The sequence below is a fragment of the Eptatretus burgeri genome, chromosome 4 (genome assembly GCF_056783735.1).
Source record: "Eptatretus burgeri isolate ZD-2024b chromosome 4, Ebu_testis_v1, whole genome shotgun sequence".
Taxonomy (NCBI): domain Eukaryota; kingdom Metazoa; phylum Chordata; class Myxini; order Myxiniformes; family Myxinidae; genus Eptatretus; species Eptatretus burgeri.
Window position 1 is genome coordinate 112,914,394 of NC_140964.1, and position 24,030 is coordinate 112,938,423.

The 24,030-nt window shown below is 40.6% G+C and overlaps 1 protein-coding gene across 8 annotated transcripts in view; it reads right to left on the reverse strand.

The window, feature by feature from the left end:
- The window catches only part of LRP1 (LDL receptor related protein 1), a 583,330-nt gene that overhangs the window by 137,695 nt on the left and 421,605 nt on the right, over positions 1–24,030 (reverse strand). For all 8 annotated transcript variants that reach the window (XM_085879746.1, XM_085879744.1, XM_085879750.1 and 5 more), the window contains 11 exons: positions 23,874–24,030; positions 23,531–23,776; positions 20,125–20,322; positions 18,800–19,004; positions 18,475–18,639; positions 11,817–12,061; positions 4,701–4,832; positions 4,294–4,521; positions 3,973–4,147; positions 666–760; positions 19–168 (listed from right to left, as the gene is read on the reverse strand). The exon at positions 23,874–24,030 is cut by the window's right edge and continues 44 nt beyond it. In XM_085879746.1, the coding sequence (XP_085735872.1) occupies positions 19–168; positions 666–760; positions 3,973–4,147; positions 4,294–4,521; positions 4,701–4,832; positions 11,817–12,061; positions 18,475–18,639; positions 18,800–19,004; positions 20,125–20,322; positions 23,531–23,776; positions 23,874–24,030 (1,996 nt within the window). The remainder of the gene's footprint in view (positions 1–18; positions 169–665; positions 761–3,972; positions 4,148–4,293; positions 4,522–4,700; positions 4,833–11,816; positions 12,062–18,474; positions 18,640–18,799; positions 19,005–20,124; positions 20,323–23,530; positions 23,777–23,873) is intronic.

Consider the following 24,030-nt stretch of genomic DNA (forward strand, 5'->3'; position numbering starts at 1 on the left):
GACACAGTCGCCACTGACCCATAATGGCCAGCGCTGAGGGCTTTGTGAGCCGGCTTTTCATGGTCTCTATGATCTCAAGCCCCGAACCATCGAGGTTGCAGCGGTTGATGGTACCATTTCCAGCACTGATCCAGTACAGTCTTCCCTCCGCATAATCCAGAGAAAGCCCTGCACAAAGTCAAAGCTGAATCCAAAAGCTGACTTTAATCCATTTCCTCTGCACAATCCTGTTACACACTCAACAAATTTTACTTGTACTTCTGAGCTACCCTGTCAAGATCACATGACGTGAAGAATAACAAATCAGTAAAAAAGAAAAACAGCATTTTCACTTTGGAAGAAACACTAAGTGGTTGAAAACCATAAATAAAACTAGGATGTGGAGCCTGCGGTTGACTTGAAGAAAACTCCCAGATCAAGCCAATCAGATAAAATTAATTTTCCCCAAAAAGGTCGCTGGAAGTATGAGCTTCCTTGTTTTGGAGGAACAATTATGCCACCTTTGGAGAAAAAAAAAAAACCATCAACAAAGGACATAACCAACAAAAATGCAAGTATCTCAGTGATCGAACGTTTTATAGTCTGATGAATCTGAATGTTCATGTCAGTTCTCTCCACAAAGAAATGAGCAGCATATTTAAGTGGAACAACACGGCGAACCTTACCCACAGGCCCTTTCTGCTCGACGTGGATCACTGTCTTTCCACTGCCATCCAAGTGAGCCATGTTTATCGTATCTCCATCGGTCCAGTACAAATTCCTGTGGGTAGAGAAAGTCGGTTGTGGTTTGTTCAACCACAAAGTGTTTAAGGAATATGGCAGATGCAGAACCTTAAAAAGTTCATGGAATACCAATGCCCAAACACCACAAAGGTGGTTATACGAACTTTTGGAATTCTGTTGTGTATTTCTGTACCTATAGTAGCACGATGGCCCCGAGGGCAACACCGAGCATGCATTGGAATGATATTTAATGGTTGTTTTCTTTTAAACCAACTCCATGCTAGAAAGGTTCACCAATGAAAAAATAAACCCCACCATAGAATGTTCCATCCTCTAACTTAGCGGCAACTTAAAGCTTTCTTGTTGTTTCCTTTCATGGTTATTATTTCGAGCAAAAACCCAAATCACTAGCTTCAAGCAGCTCTCAGTGAGGTGGGTGATCGTTTAATGAGATGTTTTCATAAGCAACGCCCCGTGCAGGAAATGCATTTTTGCGGATCCTCGTTTGATGCCATTGTGAGTGGATCTTCATGCATGCGTTACAAAAGGGCAGCTCTGCTGTGAACATTTCAGGACTTTTGACTTTTCACAAACAGATGTGCTGCTTCCTCATTAGCCTCTGCTCTTTGCAAATATGAAAAGGCTCCTTCCCTTGTTCCCTCGTTACTTCCGCCATCGAAAGTGGACAAAGGTTATGTTTTCACCCCTGTTTGTCTATCTGTCTATCTGTTTGTGACTTGCAAAAATCGAAGATTTTTCAAGAATATCGGTTGGTCGCACGTGTCATTAGTCCCCGTTGGACTTAATTTGAAATGGGGGCTTATGGATTGGGTCTCTTCCATCCGTCCGCAGCCATATATTGGACATGTATGGACCGGTTTTGTTCAAACTTGGCAAAAAGACAACACACGATTGTTTACATATGGAGATTATTTTGTTTCGTGATTTGATCAAAGACGGCCGACTGGTGGCCATTTTAGTTGTAAAAACCCGATGTGGAACACGTCGTCAACCATTTCTCGGATATGCATTTACCGATCTTTTTAAAACTTGGCAAACAGAAAAGAAACGATGGCTTACACATGCACATCATTTTTTTTTAAGATCAGATCCAAGATATCCGACTGGCAGCCATTTTGTTATTTAAACGCGTCCCCAACGATTTCTTGAACATGTACGTTCCGATTTTGGTAAAACTTGGCACAAGCACAGTACATGATGGTATACACATGCACGTAGCTTTATTTTGCGATTTGATAAAAAAAATGGTTGACTGGTTGCCTGGTGGCCATTTTTAGTTGTAATAAAAAAGCCGCTATTGAACACATCCTTCACCAATTCTCGGACATGCATTTACCGAAGTTATTGTATTTTTTTCATACCTGTACCATGAGGCATCTTTCATGAATTAAAAAAAAAAAACTGATTATTCTTTTCAATTTCACCCCCAACCACCTTTACAGTTTAACAAACTGATCAGATAGCATTTTCAAATAAATTACAATATTCTATTGTCTCGAGTTGCACAATTTCTTTAGTACATAAATAAATATTTTTAAATGTTATATACTGTTTGTGTAATTCAGTGTGTCTCCCCCAAAATATATGAACATTGAGTCCCTTCTGTGCAAAATTTGCATTCCCAATCAAAAACATCATACATGTCACATGACCAACTATGTTACACTATAAAACTACTTCGCCCACATCATGAAGATCCATGACTGAATAACCCAATCATATGCAATCTTCCACATCATACGACCACTCAAGTCAGCTGTGCATACACATAAATCTTGTAAATATGGGCTAGCTCTTTAACTCCGCACAGCAACATTACTAAAACCATGGTGGCTATGATATTTTATGTCTTCTTCTCCTTATTCTGTCTGTGTGTTTGTCTGTTTGTCACTCGCCTACAGGTCACATTTTAAAAGCGATCCTTCATGAAACTTCACCAAAATGGTAGAGTTTATCATAAGCCCATTGATTGAGGTCAAGAGGTCAAAATGGTCAATAAAGGCCAAAGCTCAACAACTCAGGTCGAATATCTAAAATTGACAATTTTCATCTGATTGACTTAAAATTTGATGACGATTTGTATGTCAGATAACTGAATTCAATCAGCAATTATTTTTGAGGTCAACATGGGCCAAAAGGACAATATAGGCCAATGGTCAACAACTTAGGTGAAACTGCTAAAGTACAGTACTAAATTTTCTTCTGATTGACTTGAAATTTGAACAGGATTTGTATATCAGGTCACTGAATTCAACCAACCAATTATATTGAGGTCAAGAGGTCAACATAGGCCGAATTTATTAAATCTTCAATTTTAATCCGATTGACTTCAAATTTGAGGAGGATTTGCATATTCAGTCATTGGATTCAACCACAAATAAAATTGAGGTCAAACAGTCAAAAAGGTCAACATGGGCCAACTTTCTGGAATACAAAACGTAAACTGTTCAGCCTGGCACAGGTATACGCTCTAACAAGTGCTGTTCTAGTTCCCTCTCTATCTCTCTCAAAAACACAACAGTGCTCTCAAAACTAAGTTTTCTCTCATAGTCTCATGCATTCCTTTCAGTGTCCGTTGATACACACACACAATCACTCAACTCACAAACTCGAACTTCACCCAAAACAACAACAGCAATGCTCAAGCTTTTCTGATTTTCACAGAGGCCTTTCAAATTCCTTATCGCAAAATTCTTAAACGGGCAATTCACTTGGCAAAGTGCTGGTGAACTTTGGCAGTTCACATCTGCGCTTGACTCAGCAAAATGGTGACAACAGTTCCCCCCCTCCCCCACAAGTAATTGCTTTTTAACAAAAATCATGTGGAGTTACTTACTTATGCCAGCATGAAATGTGGCAAAAATACATTAATTGATATTGGCAAGTTTTGCTTAAACTTTTAAAACACACATTAACATACACATACGTAGTTCACAAAATATCCACAATACATCCCCATCGCCATGACAGAATGGCTATGTGGTTGAAAGTGGAGGGGGAGGTGGGGGGGGGACTATTGTACATAGTTAAAATGTACAGTTGCCATACATTTGAACTATTCAAGTGTCGAATCGACCAGTGAAACAAGAGTTAATTTTCTCTGATAGATATTCTTGCTGTTTGATTCGGTTCCATCACCAATACTCTTCAAACGATCCTTACACTTTGAGACTTCAATGCCACGTGTGTTACATTCACTGCACCATTCTATCCCAAACACACACTGACCCGCTTGTAGGATGAACAGCCAGGGAGGTCGGACGGTCCAAGCCTTTCAAAACAACCGTCTTGAAGGAGCCATCGAGGTGTGCAACGTTAATCTGCTTCTTGGTGCCATCGTAAGAACTCCAATACAAATTCCGTGACACCCAATCCACGGCCAGTCCCTGAACGTTTGACAAATCTGCCAATAACACACAAGTTGTATGTGGGGATGTCAGTAATTTTATATCAGTGAAAGCATAGCTGTGTTTAAATTATTTGGTTTATTTGCTTCATCGGTAAAAGTTTATTTTGACAATAAGGTTGTGGGTGTGCAATGCAGCAAACCTGCAGAAATGATGAGTTCCACGCCAGTGCCATTGACGAATGCCCGTTTGATGGTTTGCGTTCGTACATCGGCCCAGTAGAGACGCTGCTCGGCAGCATCAAAATCCACCGCGGTAACGTTATCCACATCGGGAACGGTGAAAGAGATGATGTAGCTGAAATAAGGGTTCTCGATAGCCACACCACGAATCTCCATTTGTCGTGCATACAAAAGGAACTTCCAGTGTTCTGCAAGGAGAAGAAATGCAGGGAAATTATCAGATCTACCCAAGTCCCCTCCATCAGGTTCAGTGTGCATGCGATTGCAGATGCCTTACTGCCGCAGAATTAAAGCGGCCAATCTTGGGTGTGTGGGAATAAAGGTGAATTGAAAGGATGAGTTGTGGCATATTTGGTACCACCATTACCATGACAAGTTAATCCATCTTCCCCAAGCTTGGTGAGGTGTGGACATCGGCAAGCAGGCTGCTGGTTGTAGTTGATGAGGCAAAGATGGGAGCATGGCCCAAGGCCATCATTTGCTGCACAAGGATTATCCACTAAAAAAGAAAATAACACCAAAATGCAACTGTCTCAACAAGAGCAATACAAATTGTGCATCTTACCTACATCCATTGCCAAATATTTTGGGTCCCTGATGGGGGGGGGGTTGTATCCCTTACTCCTTTTCGTATCCAGTTGTTTATTGGTGGTATCATTTGAAAATGCATAACGGCTGATTCTCATGAAAATGAAAATTTGAGATCATATGTACTTAGATAAATTATAGTTCTCTATGTCTCTTGGAGAATTTTATACATATCCTGGGGAAAAGCCGGTCAAAATGACGGGTACACAAAACCCAATACAGCACAAAGGATCACCGTACACACAAAGTCATTAATTATGGATGATGAATTATTTGCTGTAAAATACATTCCAATAAATGAGACTATCGCTGTGGAGGATAGCGGTGAGGGGAGCAATTTGTGAACAAAATACACAGTTATACACAGTCACACACAAACATTACCTGAACTGATGCCATGTTCAAAACAACAACTCCAATAACAACAAAATCAGGCAAATTGCTCATCCCTTCATTATCCCCACACTTTTTGATAAAGCAAGGGGATATTACAATTGGCTTTGTCTGTCTGTCTGTCTGTCTGTCTGTCTGTCTGTCATGCAATCTCCTCTTCAAAGGTTGTGCAGAAATTCACCAAACTTGGGAGTTATGATCGCAACATGGCAAGAAGGTGCCAGAACAGTATAATTTTGGCCCCGTCCCCTGGAATGGGATCAAAAGATCAAACACTGAAAAATGCAATTACGGGCATATTTTAAAACATTTTTGAAATGAAACTTTGTTTATGCAATCAACAGTTAGGGGATGCATGAAATATGAAATGATTTTTTTGGATTTCACCCCTGGGTTCATTTCCCCAAGGGGTGGGGACTTCGGGTCACAGGGGTGAAAACAAAAGATGTTTTAAACTCAAATATTTGATATTTGGTCATTCCTGGTGGAACTGTCTGCAATCTTTCAGCTTTGTTTTGGTGGGATGCAAGGGGATTTGTGATGGCACACCATCAACTCCACTCCAGTGTGTTTCTCATCAATGAAGGAAACCCTTTCTGTGTTTTTTTATTGCCGTCTTTTCCAACAATAAGTTTCCCTTTATTATTTAATTAATTGAATGACTGTTTTTTGACAGGTTCATCGATTTCCATGGATCTCTTTCCTTCCAATTGCCACTCAGACTCACCCATGAAAACACTGCATATTGAAACAAGAAAAAGACCAATCAAAGATTACACACCCTCACCAAGACTTGTTTTGTGGTGTTTGTGTAGTTTTGTGTGGTGTATTTTGTTTGGTGTTTGTGTCGTGGTGTGTTATGTAATTAATAAGAGACATAATTAGAACTGCCACTTTATAACTGCTGGCAGTGATGACCGGGTACCAAGACATCCCGCTTTTATGCAACCCCGCTTTGATCGGATACCTGACCCTGACCCTGACCCATGACGTTTATTATTATTCTATTGAATTTGGAATGGGATTAAAATAAATAAAATTCAAATCAAATGAAAGACCAAATCGGTACAGTCCTGCATTGGAGTAATCAGAAGGAACCCGAACAAGCAAAAAACAAAGATGGAGTCATCATGAGGAATATGGATAGGATTTAGGTTTCAGCTGCTACTCTTCTACCCTCAAACCTATCCGGGCACAGCCAAGTGAGCCTTATTAAAAAAAAAAAAAAAAAAGAATGCATATTCAGAGAATTAAATCACTCTGGCTGCGAGACCATGTGTCTGATCAAGTTGAAATTTAAAACATATATTCCCAATCACTACTAGATTATAATTGTGAAGCTTCACATCAATTGATGAAATGGTTCCAGAGAAATAAGTTTGTTTTTGTTTTTTTAAAGATTTTCACTCAATCCAATAAGGATGCCAGACCATGGGACAGACCATCTGGTGAAAATTTATTTCACCAAGTAAGAAAAAAGGTGTCGTGCATGATACTTGTCATGATACTAACAGCATGATACTTGCAAAATCCATAAAACAAATTTAACCTTAAAAATAATTGGTGGTTGAATGAAATGAACAAACATGCAAATCCTGTTCAAATTTCAAGTCGATCAGATGAAAATTGAGGATTTTAGAAATGCCACCTAACTTGTTGACCTTTGGCCAATGTTGAACTTTTGGCCAATGCTGACCTCAAAAATAATTAATTCGTGGTTGAATTAAGTGACCAAATGTGTAAATCCTGTTCAAATTTAAAGTCACATTTCGAAGTTGGCCTTCAAAGCTAGTCGCCAACTGAGCATCTTCTGTCATGCGGTCCTTCCTTGGCACACCTGAGCTCCTGACCATATATAAAGGTTTCAATTGCAGCCTGATGGAGTACTGCTCTCCCCTCTGGGCTGGTGCTCCCTCCTCTCACCTTTCTTGGCTTCACGCTGTGGAAAGGAAGACCTTTACGATCATTGGTATCTCTCCCACCCCTCTTGTCTCCTGCACCCCTTGTTGTATGTTTTGTGTGTTAGCTATTATGCAAGCCTCGACATTGTTTACAAAAAAAATGTCAATAAGATGAAAATTAACAATTTTAGAAACCTGGCCTATGTTGACCTTTTTGGGCAATTGTGACCTCAAAAATTACTGGTGGTTGAATTCAGTGACCTGATCCGCAAATTCTCTTGAAATTTCATATCAATGGGATTAAAATTGAGGATTTTAGAAATACCACCTTAGTTGTTGACCTTAGGCCTATGTTAACCTTTTGGTCGATGTTGACCTCAAAAATAATTGACTGGTTGAATTCAGTGGCTTGAAATATAAATCCTGTTCAAATTTCAAGTCAATCGGATGAAAATTGAGAATTTTAGAAATTTGACAAAGTTGTTGACCTTTGCCCTATGTTGACCTTTTGACCTAAAAAAAAAACAATAGGCTTCTCCCTTATGACAAACTCTAACAGGTGGTGAAGTTTCATGAATATCAGTTTAAAATTGGGTCCTGTAGGCAGTTGACAGACAAACAAACAGGCAGACAGACAGACAAACAGAATAATAAGAAGACATTGTGCAGAGCACGATACTTGCAAAATCCATAAAACAAATTTGACCTCAAAAATAATTGGTGGTTGAATTCAATAACCAAATTTGCAACTCCTCTTCAAATCCCAAGTGAATCAGATGAAAATTGACAATTTTAGAAATTCAGCTTATGTTGACCTTTTGGCCAATATCGACCTCAAAAATAATTGGCTTATTAAATTCAGTGACCTGATATACAAATCTTCTTCAAATTTCAGTGGGATGAAAAATGAGGATTTAAAAAAATACCATGGTCTCAGTTGTTAACCATGGGCCTATGTTGACCGTTTGGTCTATGATGACCTCAAAAATAATTGGTTTGTTGAATTCAGTGACCTGAAATATTAATCCTTTTCAAATTTGAAGTCAAATGGATGAAAATTGAGGATTTTAGAAATGCCACCTAAGTTGTTGACCTTTGGCCTATGTTAGCCTTTTGACCTCAAAAACAACAGGCTTCTTCCTTATGACAAACTTTACCATGTGGTGAAGTTTCATGAAGATCGGTTTAAATTGTGACCCGTAGGTGATTGACAAACAGACAGACAAGCAGACAGACAAAATAACAAAATCGACTGACCCGAAGATTTTGCAAGTAACAATCGGATCCAAATGCAATGTCCTCTCCTCTGGCGAGGGTAATAATATGGAATAAACAGAAGAAAACCAATAGGGTAGCAGCCTGTAAGGCTTGGTACCCCAATAATAAGAGTTCCCTGATAGGGAAATTTGATGCAGGAGGAGGCCATTAGTGCCATCAAAGCCTGTGCTATTATAACCAACTTATGGTTGTGTGTCCCTGGTCTGTCCTTGTAAATTCTGAGCATCAAGCAAAGAAGCAGCATGTACCATTTTTCCTGAAGCCTTTGATATGAATTGGCCTGGGTTTGAACCGCCAACCTCCCAGACCCACAGAGAACACAAACCATTACACCACCAAGTCTACATTTGCTTAGTGATAACCTGTCAGACTCCACTATTTATCAGAATATGCTGAACATTCATCATCGTGATGGGTAATTAAGATTGAGTTGCCTTCCTGGCTTTATCTGCATCTCTAATTGAATGTCAACCCGCGTCCTTCCATGTGAGTGAATAAGCCAGTCGTGAATGCTAATTATATGTGAGGAATGTTAAAACGTATTGTTGCTGACTATTCTTGATCTTTTTTTTATTTTCGCTGTTTCCATTTCTTTCGCTGTTTGTCCCATATTCTTACTTCATCTTCCCATTCCTCCCTTTATTTCACCTATGTTTCTTTATTTATTTGTCCGTAAAGGTGTCTATGTTGTTAATGAAATGGAAGACCAAGAAGGAACCCGAAGAAGTAAAGAGCAAAGATGGAGTCATCAGGAGGAACCTGGATAAGATTTGGCTTTCAGACACTATTCCCAAACCCCCAAACTCATCCAGGCGCAGCCAAGTGAGCCTTGCAGAAAAAAAAAATTCCTGCAAGAATAGGCAGATAGATAAAGAAAGAGAGGAATAGAGAGTGAAAGAGATGAAAGAGAAGAAACAGCAAGAATTAGAATGAATAAAGAGAATTGTGAAAAAAAATTAGAAAAAATGTGAAGGGAACAAAGAACAAAGATGTCGGAAAGAACCCGGACAGATAGATTTCAGCAGTTACTCCCCAGGCTCAAATGCAGCATCATGTACAAGCTACCAGAGATCCGTCAGCAGGGAAAGCATTAAGATTGCTGTGATGGTGATTCTCAGCTCTCAAATAAAAAAAATGGATTTTATCCAAACCAAATATTTTCAGCAAATTTGTGATTTTTTTTTTCTAACAGAAGCTCATGGAAGAGCAAGATGGATGAGACAGTGGGACAAACATCAAGCTAATTAACAAACTGGATAAGAGGAAAGGGAAGAGGGGAGGAAACTGAAAATAGCAAGTAACATAGTTGGGTTAGGAAAGGTGAATAGGGGAAATAAAGATCATGGATTAACATGTTAAATAACAAGGATGTAAGCAAGTCCTCATTGAGGACATAGCACGAAACCACACCTTCAGATGGGACGTGTAGATTTGACATTAAAATAAATAAATAAATATGTAGGTGGTGGAGATGGGAAAGTTTTGTTCAAATAAATAAATAATTTAAGGTGGTACGTAAGTTGCGGTGATGGTAAAGCGCATATAAATAAATAAATAAAAATCAAGGTGATATGTCAGTAGAGGTGAAAGTAAAGTATATTATATAAATAAATAAATAATTCAAAGTTGTGTGTTGACAGTGGAGATGGTGAAGTGTATATATAGGAATATATATATATATATATATATATATATATATATATATATATATATATATATATATATATATATATACATATATACAGGGTGTCCCAAAAGTCACCTTGGGATTTAGAAATTAAATAACATTTCTCTTTTTTAATAATTTGTTTTGCTTTTCTTTTCAGAATTTAGATTAACATTTGGAAATTACCCGAGGAAAAATTCACAACTGAACAAAGAACCAAATTCGTGGAATTTTATTTTAAATTTCATCGATTAATTATTCTCACCCAAAGAGCATGGACAGAATAATTTCACGAAATTCAGAAATTTCTTGGCCATCACGTTCTCCTGATTATTTTATTTGGGGTGACCTAAAGGAGCGTGTATACATCAATAAGCCCCATACAATTCAGCAGCTCAAGCACAACATTTGCGCAGAAATTCGAGGGCTGCAGCCAGAGTTATTGTTCGCTGTTATGGAAATTGCTGTTGAAAGAGCCCGTCTATGTGAAGCCGAAAATGGAGGACATTGAAGCTGCATCCTTTTTCATAAATAAAGCAAATTTATCTCCATTTTGTAAATTTTATTTTGGTATAAAAACAACCATAAATTATTAGAAAACAGAAATGTTATTAAATTTCTAAATCCCTTGGTGACTTTTGGGACACCCTGTATTTATATATATATATATATATATATATATATATATATATATATATATATATATATATATATATATATATATATATATATATATATATATATATATATATAAATAAATTAAGGGTGACATGTCAATAGTTCAGAGGGTAAAGTGTCTAAAAATAAATAATTAATTCAAGGTGGTCTGTAGGTAGCAATGATGGTAATGTGTATTTGGATAAATAATTATTAATGGCAGTCTATAGGTAGCGGTGGTGGTAATGTGTATTTAAATAAATAATTAAAAGTGGCATCTCAGTCGTGGAGATGGTGAAGTGTGTTTCAATAGATATAATGGGTTCTGAAAGCATATACAATCCTTTACTGATCTCTCCCATAAGACTATTTAAATATTTTCCCAAATTCAGAAATAAAATCGTGTCCTATAATCGTTTGACATGCCTCATGCCCAGGTATTTTTGCAAACATGTATCGTATAAGAAAAAAAAATCCATCAAGTAGGAGGCTCCAACCCAAACAGATCGACGGTCACCAGAACAACCCAAACAACATTTCACATGGTTTAAAAAAAAATGCAGAGAAAGCCAACGGAAGAAACTAATTTCACAGGTTCTGAGAAGGGAAGGTATATGCAGGAAGACAATGAATGCAATTTTTTTCAGGAAGACAGGTGGAAGTTACTAAGAGTTTCTCAAGGCAAAGGAATCAATATTATGTCCAAGACAGAACAGAAGGTCATATAATTGAAACCCATTGGATAAAAGGAGAAATTGATTTCATTTGTAAAAAGGTAATTAACCACGATTTGTGTTTTGGCTAACTGGTGACAGAAGTGAGAACTGTGGACTTCCAGCCTGAAAAGGGATACATCCGGTGTTCCATTTACCTGTGAAGTAATAAGCATTTAAATTACATCTTGAGAAAACTATTGTCAAGGAATAAAATCGATATCTTGGATATTTCTTCAAACATTCTGGAAACATGGTTAAAGGAAAGGTACAAGATGGGGCCTCACCCATGGGCTGTCGACTAGGATGGTACACTTGTAGATCAAATGGCTGTGTACTTGTTCGCTGCACCACAACCACCTTACCACCTGTCCACTTATTAGCCTTCACCAGCGTGTTGGTACGCCAGTCAGTCCAGTAGACCTCACCCCCGTACAACGTGATGGCAAATGGGTGAGACAGGTGCTCGTGTCCACGGAGGACCTCGATGAGGCCAGATCCATCATAGAGAGCCGAGTAGATTGCATCTGACCTGTACGGGAGTAATATTAGATGGCAAGTGTGTGACAGGCCAATGAATAGCAGTGCCTATTAAATTACTGGGTATTTTATGATATGTACAGGAAAAACTACCGTAGAAAATGGTACCTTGCTCAATTTCAGCCTCATTACAAGAAAGTGATGCAAAGATTTCCAGGCCCGACACAGGAAAAGGAGAGTGAGAAGAGATTCCTCAAAATTTCACATTAACTTAAAATGGACCACGCAAGCATTGTGAGACTCTGTCAAACAATATCATTGTTATGTACAGGAATTACTGCGTTATAAATATCATGGGATGGAGTTCTCTTTCTTCTTCCTCTTCGTGGATCCATACTCTTGAACAGGGCATTGGGTCACCACTCCGACCTTTTCTTGGAGCACAGCTTTGCCACTGATGCTGTGCCCCTCTACGAGTACACTGGTACTCATTTTGCCAACCTCAGGAGGATGGCAGGCTGAGTCGACCCCACTTGGTGTTAATTCAACAGCCAACGGGACTCAAACTCAGGACCTTAGGATCCCAAGCTGGCCAACCAAACCACTAAGCCAACTAAGCCAGGCTTGGGATGGAGTAGAGAACATCACAGAATCTCAAGGAAAGAGAGGAATAAAAAAAAAACAAATGATATAATGATTCGCTATGACGAATGAACTTGTATGTGCTGGAACCCACATAATATTGAAAATTAGGTGGGGTCGAGCTGATGAGAACTTGTATAGGAGACCTTCACTGGAAGATCAGATGTTCTCGGTTGAGGGATGACAGGATAGCTTAGATGGTAGCAGGCTCTCCTCTTAGTTGTTTGTTCCTGGATTTATGAGCATCCAACTCCAAACTGGCATCCTGTTGCAGTACCAGTCGGGGATGCTACATGTTCAAATAAATAGTGTTTCCGATGAGGACGTAAAGTCGACAGTCTCATCTGCATCATTGACATGAGAAAAGCATTGCTCAGCGATGCCAAGATAGCTCTCAAAATCAGGAAGCCATTGTGAGCTGGCACACTGGACACTGGACACTGGCTAAATTCCCTTCCGAGACTTACAAGCAAGAGCAGATTCGTAGCACATACGTGGGAATTCCAATGCTACCTGCATTGCTCCCCATTGGTCACCATATGTGCTACTTGTGAATGTCTGCAGCTGTAGAGGAACCCAGGTCGGGTTTCAAGCAGCAAAGGGCTTGCCTTGTGTTGCTTTTCTTCACCGCTTTATGCGGCTTTCTTTGGTGAGAAGAGCAGGGGTGTTAATTTTAAAGATCCTAGCCATCTCGGCATTATTGTTAAGGTGAGAGATGATTGGTTGTTTCCTGCAATTATGGGTGAGAGATGTGAATGGGTTTATATATACATACATATGTTGATTCTTCACAAACTCTTGCTTTAAGGTCACCCTGTGTCAAGGAACCAGTTTACAACAGATTCAGGAATACCCAAGTAAACTGCATCACAATGTCACTACTTCTTCTCTCACATGCAGCTGGAGTCTGCAAGCTTGTGTCATTGCTTTGGAGCAGTATTGCTGTACTGCTGAAGGAGTGGCCCCTGTAGGTTATGGCAGTAATTTCCAGAAATCGACCAGGGTACAGGTAATAACTCACCTACACTTTACGAAAGACGTGGGATCTTTAATGTATACCAGCTAATGCTAGCAGACTTGTCCCAAGCGAATGTCCATTACAGGGATAGCGCCCTTTGTGATGCAATGTCCTGCTTGCGAAGCACCAAGCCAAGTTTTTTTTTTAGCGAGGATGACAATCAAACTAAACAAGGCAGCTCAAAGGTAAGTGTGCTATCCCTGCACCATCCTGTGAGAACACAGTGCGACTAAGAATCTCGGAGGAGAAAAGAAAGGGAACAACTAAATGCATGGATGTCAGACGTCCGCACCGAGGAGCGGAAACTCAACCTTGCTTGTTCTGTGTCAACTGTATCTCAAGCATTTTCTTCAGAAAGATGACACTTTCTTGGAATGCCTCATTATTTCTGGGGGTGAAACCTGATTCCACAACGATGAGCTAAAATTATATCATGTTCAGCAGAGTTGGAATCGGGCGATTTATCCACATCTGTAACAGGCCAAATGCCAACTAGGAAGCATTGAGGTCTTTCACATTATTTTTGAAGACTATGCAGGAATTTTACCAAAATGGGCAGCTCCACAAGACTTTACAAATGAATGGAATCTTTTACCAAATGGTTTTGCATGACAATCTTGAGAGCTGTGCTCAAAAGCCCCCCTTCCCCTCCTCCATATAACAATGTGGCGCTACATGCAAAACACATTGTTCATGACCTGGTAGAGTCTCATCAGTGGTAAGTTTTGACTCACTCACGATAATCAGCATATTTAAGTCCACGTGACTTATATGGCGAGAATAGAGTTTGTCAATGATATCAAGTCTTGGTTGGAGGTACGTAGGTGGGGTACCAGAACTTTGGGATGACATATACACAAATATGTAAATAGTTGTTTTTTTTTTTCTCCTGTGTCTAAGTTCCTTTGTATATTTGTTATTAAATTTGAATGAAATTTTAGGTTTAGAGGAATAAAGGAAAAAAATATCAAAGGTGAATTTGATAAAAAGGAGTCGGTTGCAAACAAATTCTTACTTTTACAATGTCCTGTGAAAGCACAACAAATAGACCGTGGGCCGAGCTCCTGTTTTGTTTAGTTTCGTGACCCACCTCGTGTATCTACCTGTATTTATAATATGTTGCGTGAAAATATTATATAAATCATATCTGAAACTCGTCAAGCACAAAACAAAATATGGAAAAAAACCACCAGAAATTGTGACAATTTTTTTATAAACATCGTCCAATCACAGCACTCTTGACATACAGCACCACGCCCATCAACCAATCACGCGCTTCGTTTCAGGCAAGCTGTAAACTCACAAGCTGTCATGGCGGCGTACATGTCGTCTGATGCTAGTGCTGCCGAAGATTCTGAAGGCAGTTCTTCGGGGTTCTGTTTGATGCATGTCATCAACACCCACGGCAAAGTAATTCCTTTTTATTTCGTGAGAAAAGGATTAAGAAATTTCAGGAATGTGCTGCGAAGTGCATGGATATGGAAGGAAGCCCCGAAAGTAAGGTCGCTATCAAGGCGCTACAAGTACACCACAGCCAGCACAGGCTCGGTGTGGGAATTGCAGCTGCTGTAGCCGCCAATGCAGCACCGGTGATGATCATGATGATGACGATGAATGTGACGGATCTGGATGGTAGGATCGCCTTTCTACGTTAACTAATTTTTGACAGAATGGTCAAAATCAATACCCAGTGATTACTATACTATAGAATCTATCTGTCATGAACCCCACTGGATGATCTGCTCGAAATTCTGCTATCACTTATATTTATCCTCTTCCTCGTAATCTAGACTCTTGCTCATTTCCCATCCGAACTACTTTATAAAATATGGTGATGAGTGTGTATCATTGCTTGAATGTTATTTTTTCAATATATGTGAAGAAGTAACTACTCCTTTACACATTCCTTCTTCTCTCTTATCAGGAGGCAGAATTGTACTCCAGGGTATCATGCCGAGTGCCATCGCCACTTTTCTGACATTACCACGATCAATCGAGCAATAGCCAGATGTAGAAGTTAGTTCACATAGCTTCTGGTGCAGTGGCATCCAAGGAGGTATCTGCAGATTACATCAATGCACGGGAGAAGGGAGATGCGGTATTCATCTCATACTGCAAGGAACGTCTTCAGGGCAGTGAAGATATGTTTAAACCACTGAAGAAAGAGAAGACCAAGACCTTCCAGTCAATGAACAAGTCAACTCAATCCAAAGAGAAAGGCAAGCAAGTGACATTAATGGCTGATAGAAATCTGTTCCGGCGACTTGTGATCGTTGGTAATGTCCGGAAGCTGGATATTGGTCACGTGCTAACGTACAACTTAGGCCCACTTCCACTCTCCCTTGCACATCCAGATGGGCCAGTAAACAAAACAGCAAAGTCTTCCTTGCTTCACGTCATTGAATCGCAAGTACAGCCATTTCCAGAAGTCAGCATTCTGCCTGGAAGCATGTGTATTATCGGTGGTATGGCTATGGTGCAAGAACTATCCCCAAGAAGTATCCCTTCAACATTGGGCAAGCTTGCGGATTACCTTCTGAAGCAACTTGTGGAGATGGCCCTCAGGGTTACGAGTAATGTTGTCCACTTTGTAGTTGATACTTACAGGAGAGACAGCATCAAGATCGCTGAGAGGGGAAGACATTCAGTGGGTGGCAGCTTGCTAACAAAAATCTACAGTGAAGATCAGCAGGTACCTCACCAATGGAAGAAGTTTCTGGCATGTGGCGAGAACAAAGCAGAGCTGATCAGGTTTTTTTTTTTCCAGACTTGGAGGAAGAAACCAGCTGAATGTCTGAAGAAAGTCAAGGTGTTCATTGCTCATGATGGGGAATGCCATGAGTTTACAGACGAGAATGAGCAAATGACACAGACGTCTTTGTGATTGGAATCACCATGGCTGAGCATATTGGAGCAGAGGTATTGTTCCACACTGGAAGAGGTAACAATAGGAGGACCCTGAGTCTTTCAAAGATAAGCTCACATCCAAGACCAGATGTCAGCAAAGCATTGATGTCACTACACTGTTTCACAGGTTGTGATTCGGTCAGCTCTTTTCATGGAAAGTCTAAACCCAAAGCGTTCAAGTTGTTTGCAAGTGACACTGCTTGCCATGCTGTCTTTCAAGAGTTGGGGAGTTCATTCGCAGTCAGTGATGAATTGGTGAAAGGTGCGGAGAAATTTGTTTGCAAAATGTATGGGCAGGACTGTAAGAAAGTCAACGAAGCCAGATACAATCTGTTCCTTATGTTAACCAAATCAGAGGCACGTTTTCCACCCGATGCAGACTCTCTCAAGAAGCATGTCATGAGAGCAAATTACCAGGCTGCTGTAAACACTAGATGTCTGGAACAGTTTCCACCAATTCCCAGTCCAAATGGACATGGATGGAAAGTTGTAGATGATGAATTGGACATTGACTGGGGGTGATCCGCCTCCAGCTCCGAGCAGCTTGTTTGAATTAACATATTGTTCATGCAAGAATACGATCTGTGAGAAGCCATCTGGTACAGGCAAAGGAGCATGTTCTTGTCGACGGCATGGTGCGTCATGTACGGAGCTTTGCAAGTGTGTCGACCGCAGAAACTCGATTACCATGAAAGAGTTAGATTCTGATGATGCAGAATCAGATGAGGAGTAGATGCTCCGTGACACAGTGACCGCGTCGTCAATGTGTGATACCACAGTGTTTTACATTGATGTACATGAACGTGTTGAACATGAAATAATTCATTTCAAAGAAAGGCTCCTATTTTTTGCTTGTACTTCTAAAATACAATGCGAGTTGTCTCCCTATTGTATTAATACACAGACATCAGAATTCCCAGAGAGTAATACACAGCTATCTCAGAATGGACACAAGATGGTTGGTGCTCCAGGTTTTGCTAATTAGCATAACTAATTAATGTGCAACTTTTTGCACTGGCGAGTTGTGAATTCTTTCTGAGTGATTTTTTAAATCTAAATCTAAGCAAAATTTCAGGTAGATACACGAGGTGGGTCGCGAAAGTCAAAAACTAGACATTTTGGATGATCGGCCCACGGTCTACAAAGCTTACCAGTAATCAATAATGAACAAGCTGCATCCTCACTAATTGCCATATAATCTATTTTTATGCTGCCACTCACAATGAGAAGAAAGGGAGGACATTAGAGAAAAGGACAAATTGGTCATTGGTCTTTTTGTCTTCCACTGCCTCATTTCTGGTATTGTCCCTTTGCCATTTCCGAACTCTGTCCCCTCCCACCTGCCCCAATCCACCTTCCCTCATTCTTCTCCACATCCCTTATTTGTCCAAGTCCCCCTCGATCTTCTCCCTCAACCCCAATGTTGATGTTTCCCCCCCCCCCCACTCTCTTTCTGTTGTTCCTTGTGTTGCGTTATATCCTGATGCGATCTATGTTCTTGCTTCTCCACGAGCCTCAGCATTGAAAACAAAAAAAACAAAAAACAAAGAGAAAACAATGAAGGTTGTGGACGTTAAAGAAAAGGGGAAAAAGATGAAGAATGAGAGAGAAGAATCGGTTAAAGCCACGATCAAGCAGACACGCAGAGAAACATACGTTAATGGTTCATGCATACAAACTGCGTCCAACCTGATTAAAAATCTGGAGTGAAAAACAACTGGGTAAGAAGACATTGAAAGAGCAACCGAAACTATCATTTCAGTATTATGACTTGTCCAAGAAGTAAAACATAATCGTTTAAAGAACAAAGTTAAGAATTACAGAGAAATGCTCAGTAAGCATGAGCGCATAAAACCTGATATCACAATGCTCATAACAATACGAGTCTTATTGGTTACCTGGCATCGATCCACATGATGCGTTTCTCCAGGTAGTCTACAGTCAGACCATTGGGCCATCCGCCGGCACCTGTCTCACGGTGTATAACATGTCGGCCTGAGCCACTCATCGAAGCTGCTTCAATACGTGGGGATGATGAATCCCAGTCTGTCCAGAAGAGGGTGCTGCAGGGATTAAACAGGTCATTCTTATCGAGATTGAGCATGGATTACCGCAGCACTCCCTCAGATCTTGTAAACACCTATTCTGCTAATTTATATTTTTCATTCACCACCCTCCTCTAACTCCACTGCAATGCCAACACAACCACCTTCTTTAACCAACCCGGAGCGAGGATCCAGAGCAATGGCACGGGGGTGTTCGATGACCCCAGCGAGCAGTGTGGTTCGCATGGATCCGTTAAGACGTGCCACCTCAATCTGATCGAGGTTGCTCTCCACCCAGTAGATGTTTCCAGCAATCCAGTCGACAGCCAGGCCTTCAGGTGTCGCCAGGCCATGCTCAACTACCACCTCCATGCCACTGAGTCCTGCAAATGCACATGCCCCTTGATCCCCAAATATTCATTGATATTTTCTGTAACACCATCAGTTTATAATAGTGCAGCAAAACATTTAAATACTTAGCATTGCTCAATGAAAAATAGGTTCCGACCGGATTATACAAAGGTTGACCTGTCTGGTCTGAGTTATATTCTCGGCCCAGATATGTGGTCAGATTGGTGCATCACAAATTGCCAGCATGCTGGCCCAATTGCCAATTTCTGCCCCAACCTACAGACGCCACTGGATCAGTGGTATAATCTCGCACCCCTCCACAAGCTCAAGTGACCCCCCCCCCCATCCAGAAATGATACAACCTGCAGGAAGAAGACATAATTGATTCCCAGCCAAATATGCATATGGTATGATACTATCATTCCGACCCAGCTATAAACTGTCACCCCGGGGTTTCACAGGCAGGCCGATTCATCAATGTGTGTGCCGTCTCTCAGGTCGACGCTAAACTGGGAAGCCTGTCTGCCAACATCAGTTGGTGGATGTTAAAGATCCCGTGGCATACTTCACGGGGAGTAGGTGAGCTATCGCCGCATCATGTCCAAATTCCAAATTCCTGCTCTAACTTCTGTTGGGAGAGTGATAGCAGACCACAAAGTATAATCCTTGCCAGGAGACTGCTTCAGCAGCACTGATGCTCTTTAACAGAATATGGTACATCGGATCAAATCGGATGATACCATGAGTGAAAAAGAGCATGCTCTATGATGCAGCACCACCTGTAGTTTATCCAACATCACTCAAGTGTATGTGAATGTGTTTCTATGAGGACAAAGTATTTTCAACTTGTCTTCAAGTCGAGAGCAAATCACATTGAGGCATTAAAGCATAAAATGATAAATTACACGTGAATTCTTCAATTAAACGATCTAATCAGCTTCTTTTTTTTTTTCTTTTTTTTCCCCCAGAGATCATGCATATTGAGATATTTCAAGCTCCGTGACCATCAGATGTTCAAAAAAAAGTAAGTCAAAGGTCAAGATAAAAAAAAATAATAATATTTTATGAACAAACATGATTGAGTGAGAGGTATCACAAAGGAAGGTGGGAACAGATGATGAAGTGTACGGTTGAAATAATGAGGAGAATCACCTCCATTGGTGATGAGTGTTCCACGGTAAATTTTGTCTTCCACCACGTCAGTCCAGTAGAGCATGCTCTTGTTCAGGTGAAAATCCAGTGCGATTGTATTTCGTAGACCCGGTACCATAACACTGTACTCTCCACTATGCAGGTCAATACGACGTATCTCGTGCCGGTTAGAAAACACAATGGATGGGGGAAAGGGGTCTGGAATGAGAGAACATCACTTTTTTTTTCTAAAGCACATTGAGCAGCAAAAGAGTATCACCAAAATAAAGAGCACAGAAAGTGGGTACGCAATAACAATGCAAGTTCTCAATGAGAAAAATGGAAGGTGTATATGTTTAGAGAGCTGTGTGGTGAAGAGATTGTTGCACAATGAGGATTTTGGTGCACGTGAGGTGAGCACACACTGAGGAGTGTGCATGGAGAGGAGGGTGCATATTTAGGAGGGTGTATATTGAGGAGGGTGCATATTGAGGAGGGTGCATATTAAGGAGGGTGTATATTTAGGAGGGTGCATATTGAGGAGGGTGCATATTGAGGAGGGTGTATATTGAGGAGGGTGCATATTGAGGAGGGTGCATATTAAGGAGGGTGTATATTTAGGAGGACACATATGACAGGCCAGTAAATAATGAGGAGGGTATACATTAAGGATGGTGCATACTGAGAAGGATGCTTACTGAGGAGGGTGTATATTTCGGAGGATGCATATTGAGAAGGGAACATATTGAGGAAGATGCATATTTATGAGGGTATATGTTTCAGAGGGTGCACTGGGCGTAGTGGCGTGCGCCTGAAATCCGGCTACTCGGAGGCTTGGGTTCGCGGATCGCTTGAGGACGGGAGCTCTGCACTGGGCCGCGCTATGAGAGCGTGTAGGGCAGCCCGGAATCATGGCGAAACCCAATCCTTATCCCTGTGTCGTAAGAGACGACCAGGGTTGCGTCAGGAAGGGCATCCGGCGTAAAACCTGTGCCAAATCACTATGTGGATCATAACGGATGATCCGCTGTGGCGACCCCTAACGGGAGCAGCCGAAAGACGAACAACAACATGTTTCAGAGGGTGCATATTTGGGGAGAGGACATATTGAGGAGGGTATTCATTGAGGATGGTGCATGTTGAGGAGGGTACATATTTAGAAGGGTGCATATTGAGGAAGATGCATATTGAGGAGGGTGCATATTTGGGGTGGGTGTATATTGAGGAAGTGATGCATGTTGAAGAGGGTGTGTATGAAGGAGGTGATGCATGTTGAGGGATGTGGAAGGTATTTGTTGAGGAGGTTATGCATGTTGACAAGGCTGGTTTTAAAAGCAAAGCAAGCATCAAGATGTCAGTGCTATTATTTATGGAATACAAAAGCTCCAGATTTTATGCACAGGTGAAGTTAAAAAAAAAAAAAATTCTGATCCAAATTTTTGGCTTCATACTCTTTTGTGCAACCTGCCTCTTATATGTATGCAATCATCCTCACTTCCTTTCAAGCTTTCAAACTATTACTCTCATCCATGCTTGCTGTGCATTTGTAACCACTTCATTCCATAACCAGAAATAAATTCTTTCATTTGTTTTCCTGCTGTCACTGAGATTCCCTTGGGCTTGACCCTGGCATCAATATAAGCTCCATATGCATCAACAAGTAAAAACAAAATAGTCTGTGAAATGAGAAAGGCTTCTTTGCTGTCATGAAAATCTCTCCCCCACCCTATCCCCCCCGACCCTTTCTCCCTCCCCAACCCCACTCCATTTTGCCACACTCACTCACCCTCCTCAAATAGAGTTTTCTGAGACTTTCATAATGAATGAAAAGTGAGCAGTGAAAGGAGACAAGAAAAGGTGCTGCTCTGCCATTAAACAGGAAGTACAGATTGAGATTGAATGTGTGAGTGTGTTGCAAAACAAAGATAATACGCAGGTGCATTAGGATGGATGGCGATGGTGGATAAACAATACCGAGTGTTACGTCGCAGTACAAGCGTGCCATGGATGCCGGGAGATGATGGCCAATATGATGAATCAAGCTCGACATCCTCAAACTCCAAAACAGGATGAATGTTCAAAAAAGACTTCTCCTATAATCCTGCTGTTCTATATCCATATTACAATAAATTCACATTATTTACTATAATTTAATTAATCAGTGTGATACAAACTCCCCATAGCTCCCACCACCCAACACCAAGGCATACCACCAACACACACACACACACACACACACACACACACACACACACACACACACACACACACACACACACACTTAACATTTGCAAGAATAATTTTGTTGGCTTAAAAGGAGAAGGTTAACAATGATGGAGTGTATTTAATATTAAGTCGAGTCTGGTGAAATGAACAAGAAGTTAGTTGTGAATTTAAATTGGTGATTGTTGTCACAGATTTATGTGACATGAATATGAAGTCTTGATTTTAAGTCTGTCATGCTTATTCGAGTATTGAGGGAGTGGACGAGGGTTGGGAGGGGGTTCGAGAAAATGGGAAAAGGGGAAGGGTTCAAAAGATATTTGATGTGTGCAAGAAGAGTTTTCATTACTGTCTCAGCAAAGAACAAACTTGCTTCAGATTGGTTGTAATGATGTGAAATGGTGTCACGTGGTAACATCACAGCATTGACTAGAACAGCACTTAGTGGAGCATATTCCTCCACTAGCCTGAACAATTTATGTTTTGTATCCCACTGATAGGCCACATCTGCATCCGGACCTCAACCAAAATCTAATTGGCTTGTTCTTGTCACATAACCAACTCATCCACCTCGTTTTGTCATAACTTGTCCACAACTTTTTGAAATATCATGCTATATATTATTTTTGGCCCCATCTCTCAATGTTGAAGAATCACTTAAAAAAAAAAATTCAATAATTCTCGCATCCGGATCTTCAACAAAACCAAATGAATTCTTCCTTGTGACACACCACCATGGTTCAGCCGAATCCGTCCACAACTTTTGGAGATATGGTGTGATATATCGTTTTTAGGCCTATCACTCAATGGTGAAGAATCACTTTAAAAATTTTCCGATCCCAAAACGGATCTTAACCAAAATCAAAGCAATTCTTTCTTGTCACACATCCAACCTGTCCACCAAATTTTGTCTGAATCAGTCGACTACTTTTTGAGATTTCCTGTTCACAGACAAACAGATACACAACAGACAAACAGGGGTGAAAACATAACTTCCACCAAACTTTAGGGGCAGAGGTTAAAATTTTTTTAATAAAAAATACATTATTTAAATATATATTTTTAAAAAACACCTTGCACATGCATTCAAAAGTATAGCTTAGATAAAATCAGAAACATTACTTTTTATGCTTTTCCTAAGAAAAATTGAGCAGATTTTCAATCGTGCATTTTGACTCAGGAAATATCATTTGGCAAAACCAACCCAAGCTCTGGCAGTTCTCGCCATCTGGCATCAACTTCCATCCTTCGTAGCAGGCACACTTTACAGTCAGCTTGTATTGCTCGCATCGTTGACTGCAACGGAGGTGCCGTGCACAGTAATCCACCACCTCACAGGTCTTATTATCTTTGGCGAGCTGCAGGCCGATGGGGCAAGAGCATGCGACGCCCTCGCCCGGTGCAATGGTACAGTTGTGGCTACAACCGCCATTCTTGGAGGAACACATGTCTGCAGATGACAAATAGAAGTGCCATTTTCATGAAATAAGATGAATGTCTCAGCAGCACATTCAGGAATACAATGGCAAATGTGAACACCACCATACCGCAGAGCAGGCCCTCGTCGGAAGCGTCAGGGCAGTCAGCTCTGCCATCACAAAGTTTGTCCGGTGGAAGACACAAGGTGGTGTCATTGGCGCAGGCATGAGAAGGGGCTTTGCAGTTGAGCGTGTCACAGTTTTCTTCATCAGAATTATCATCACA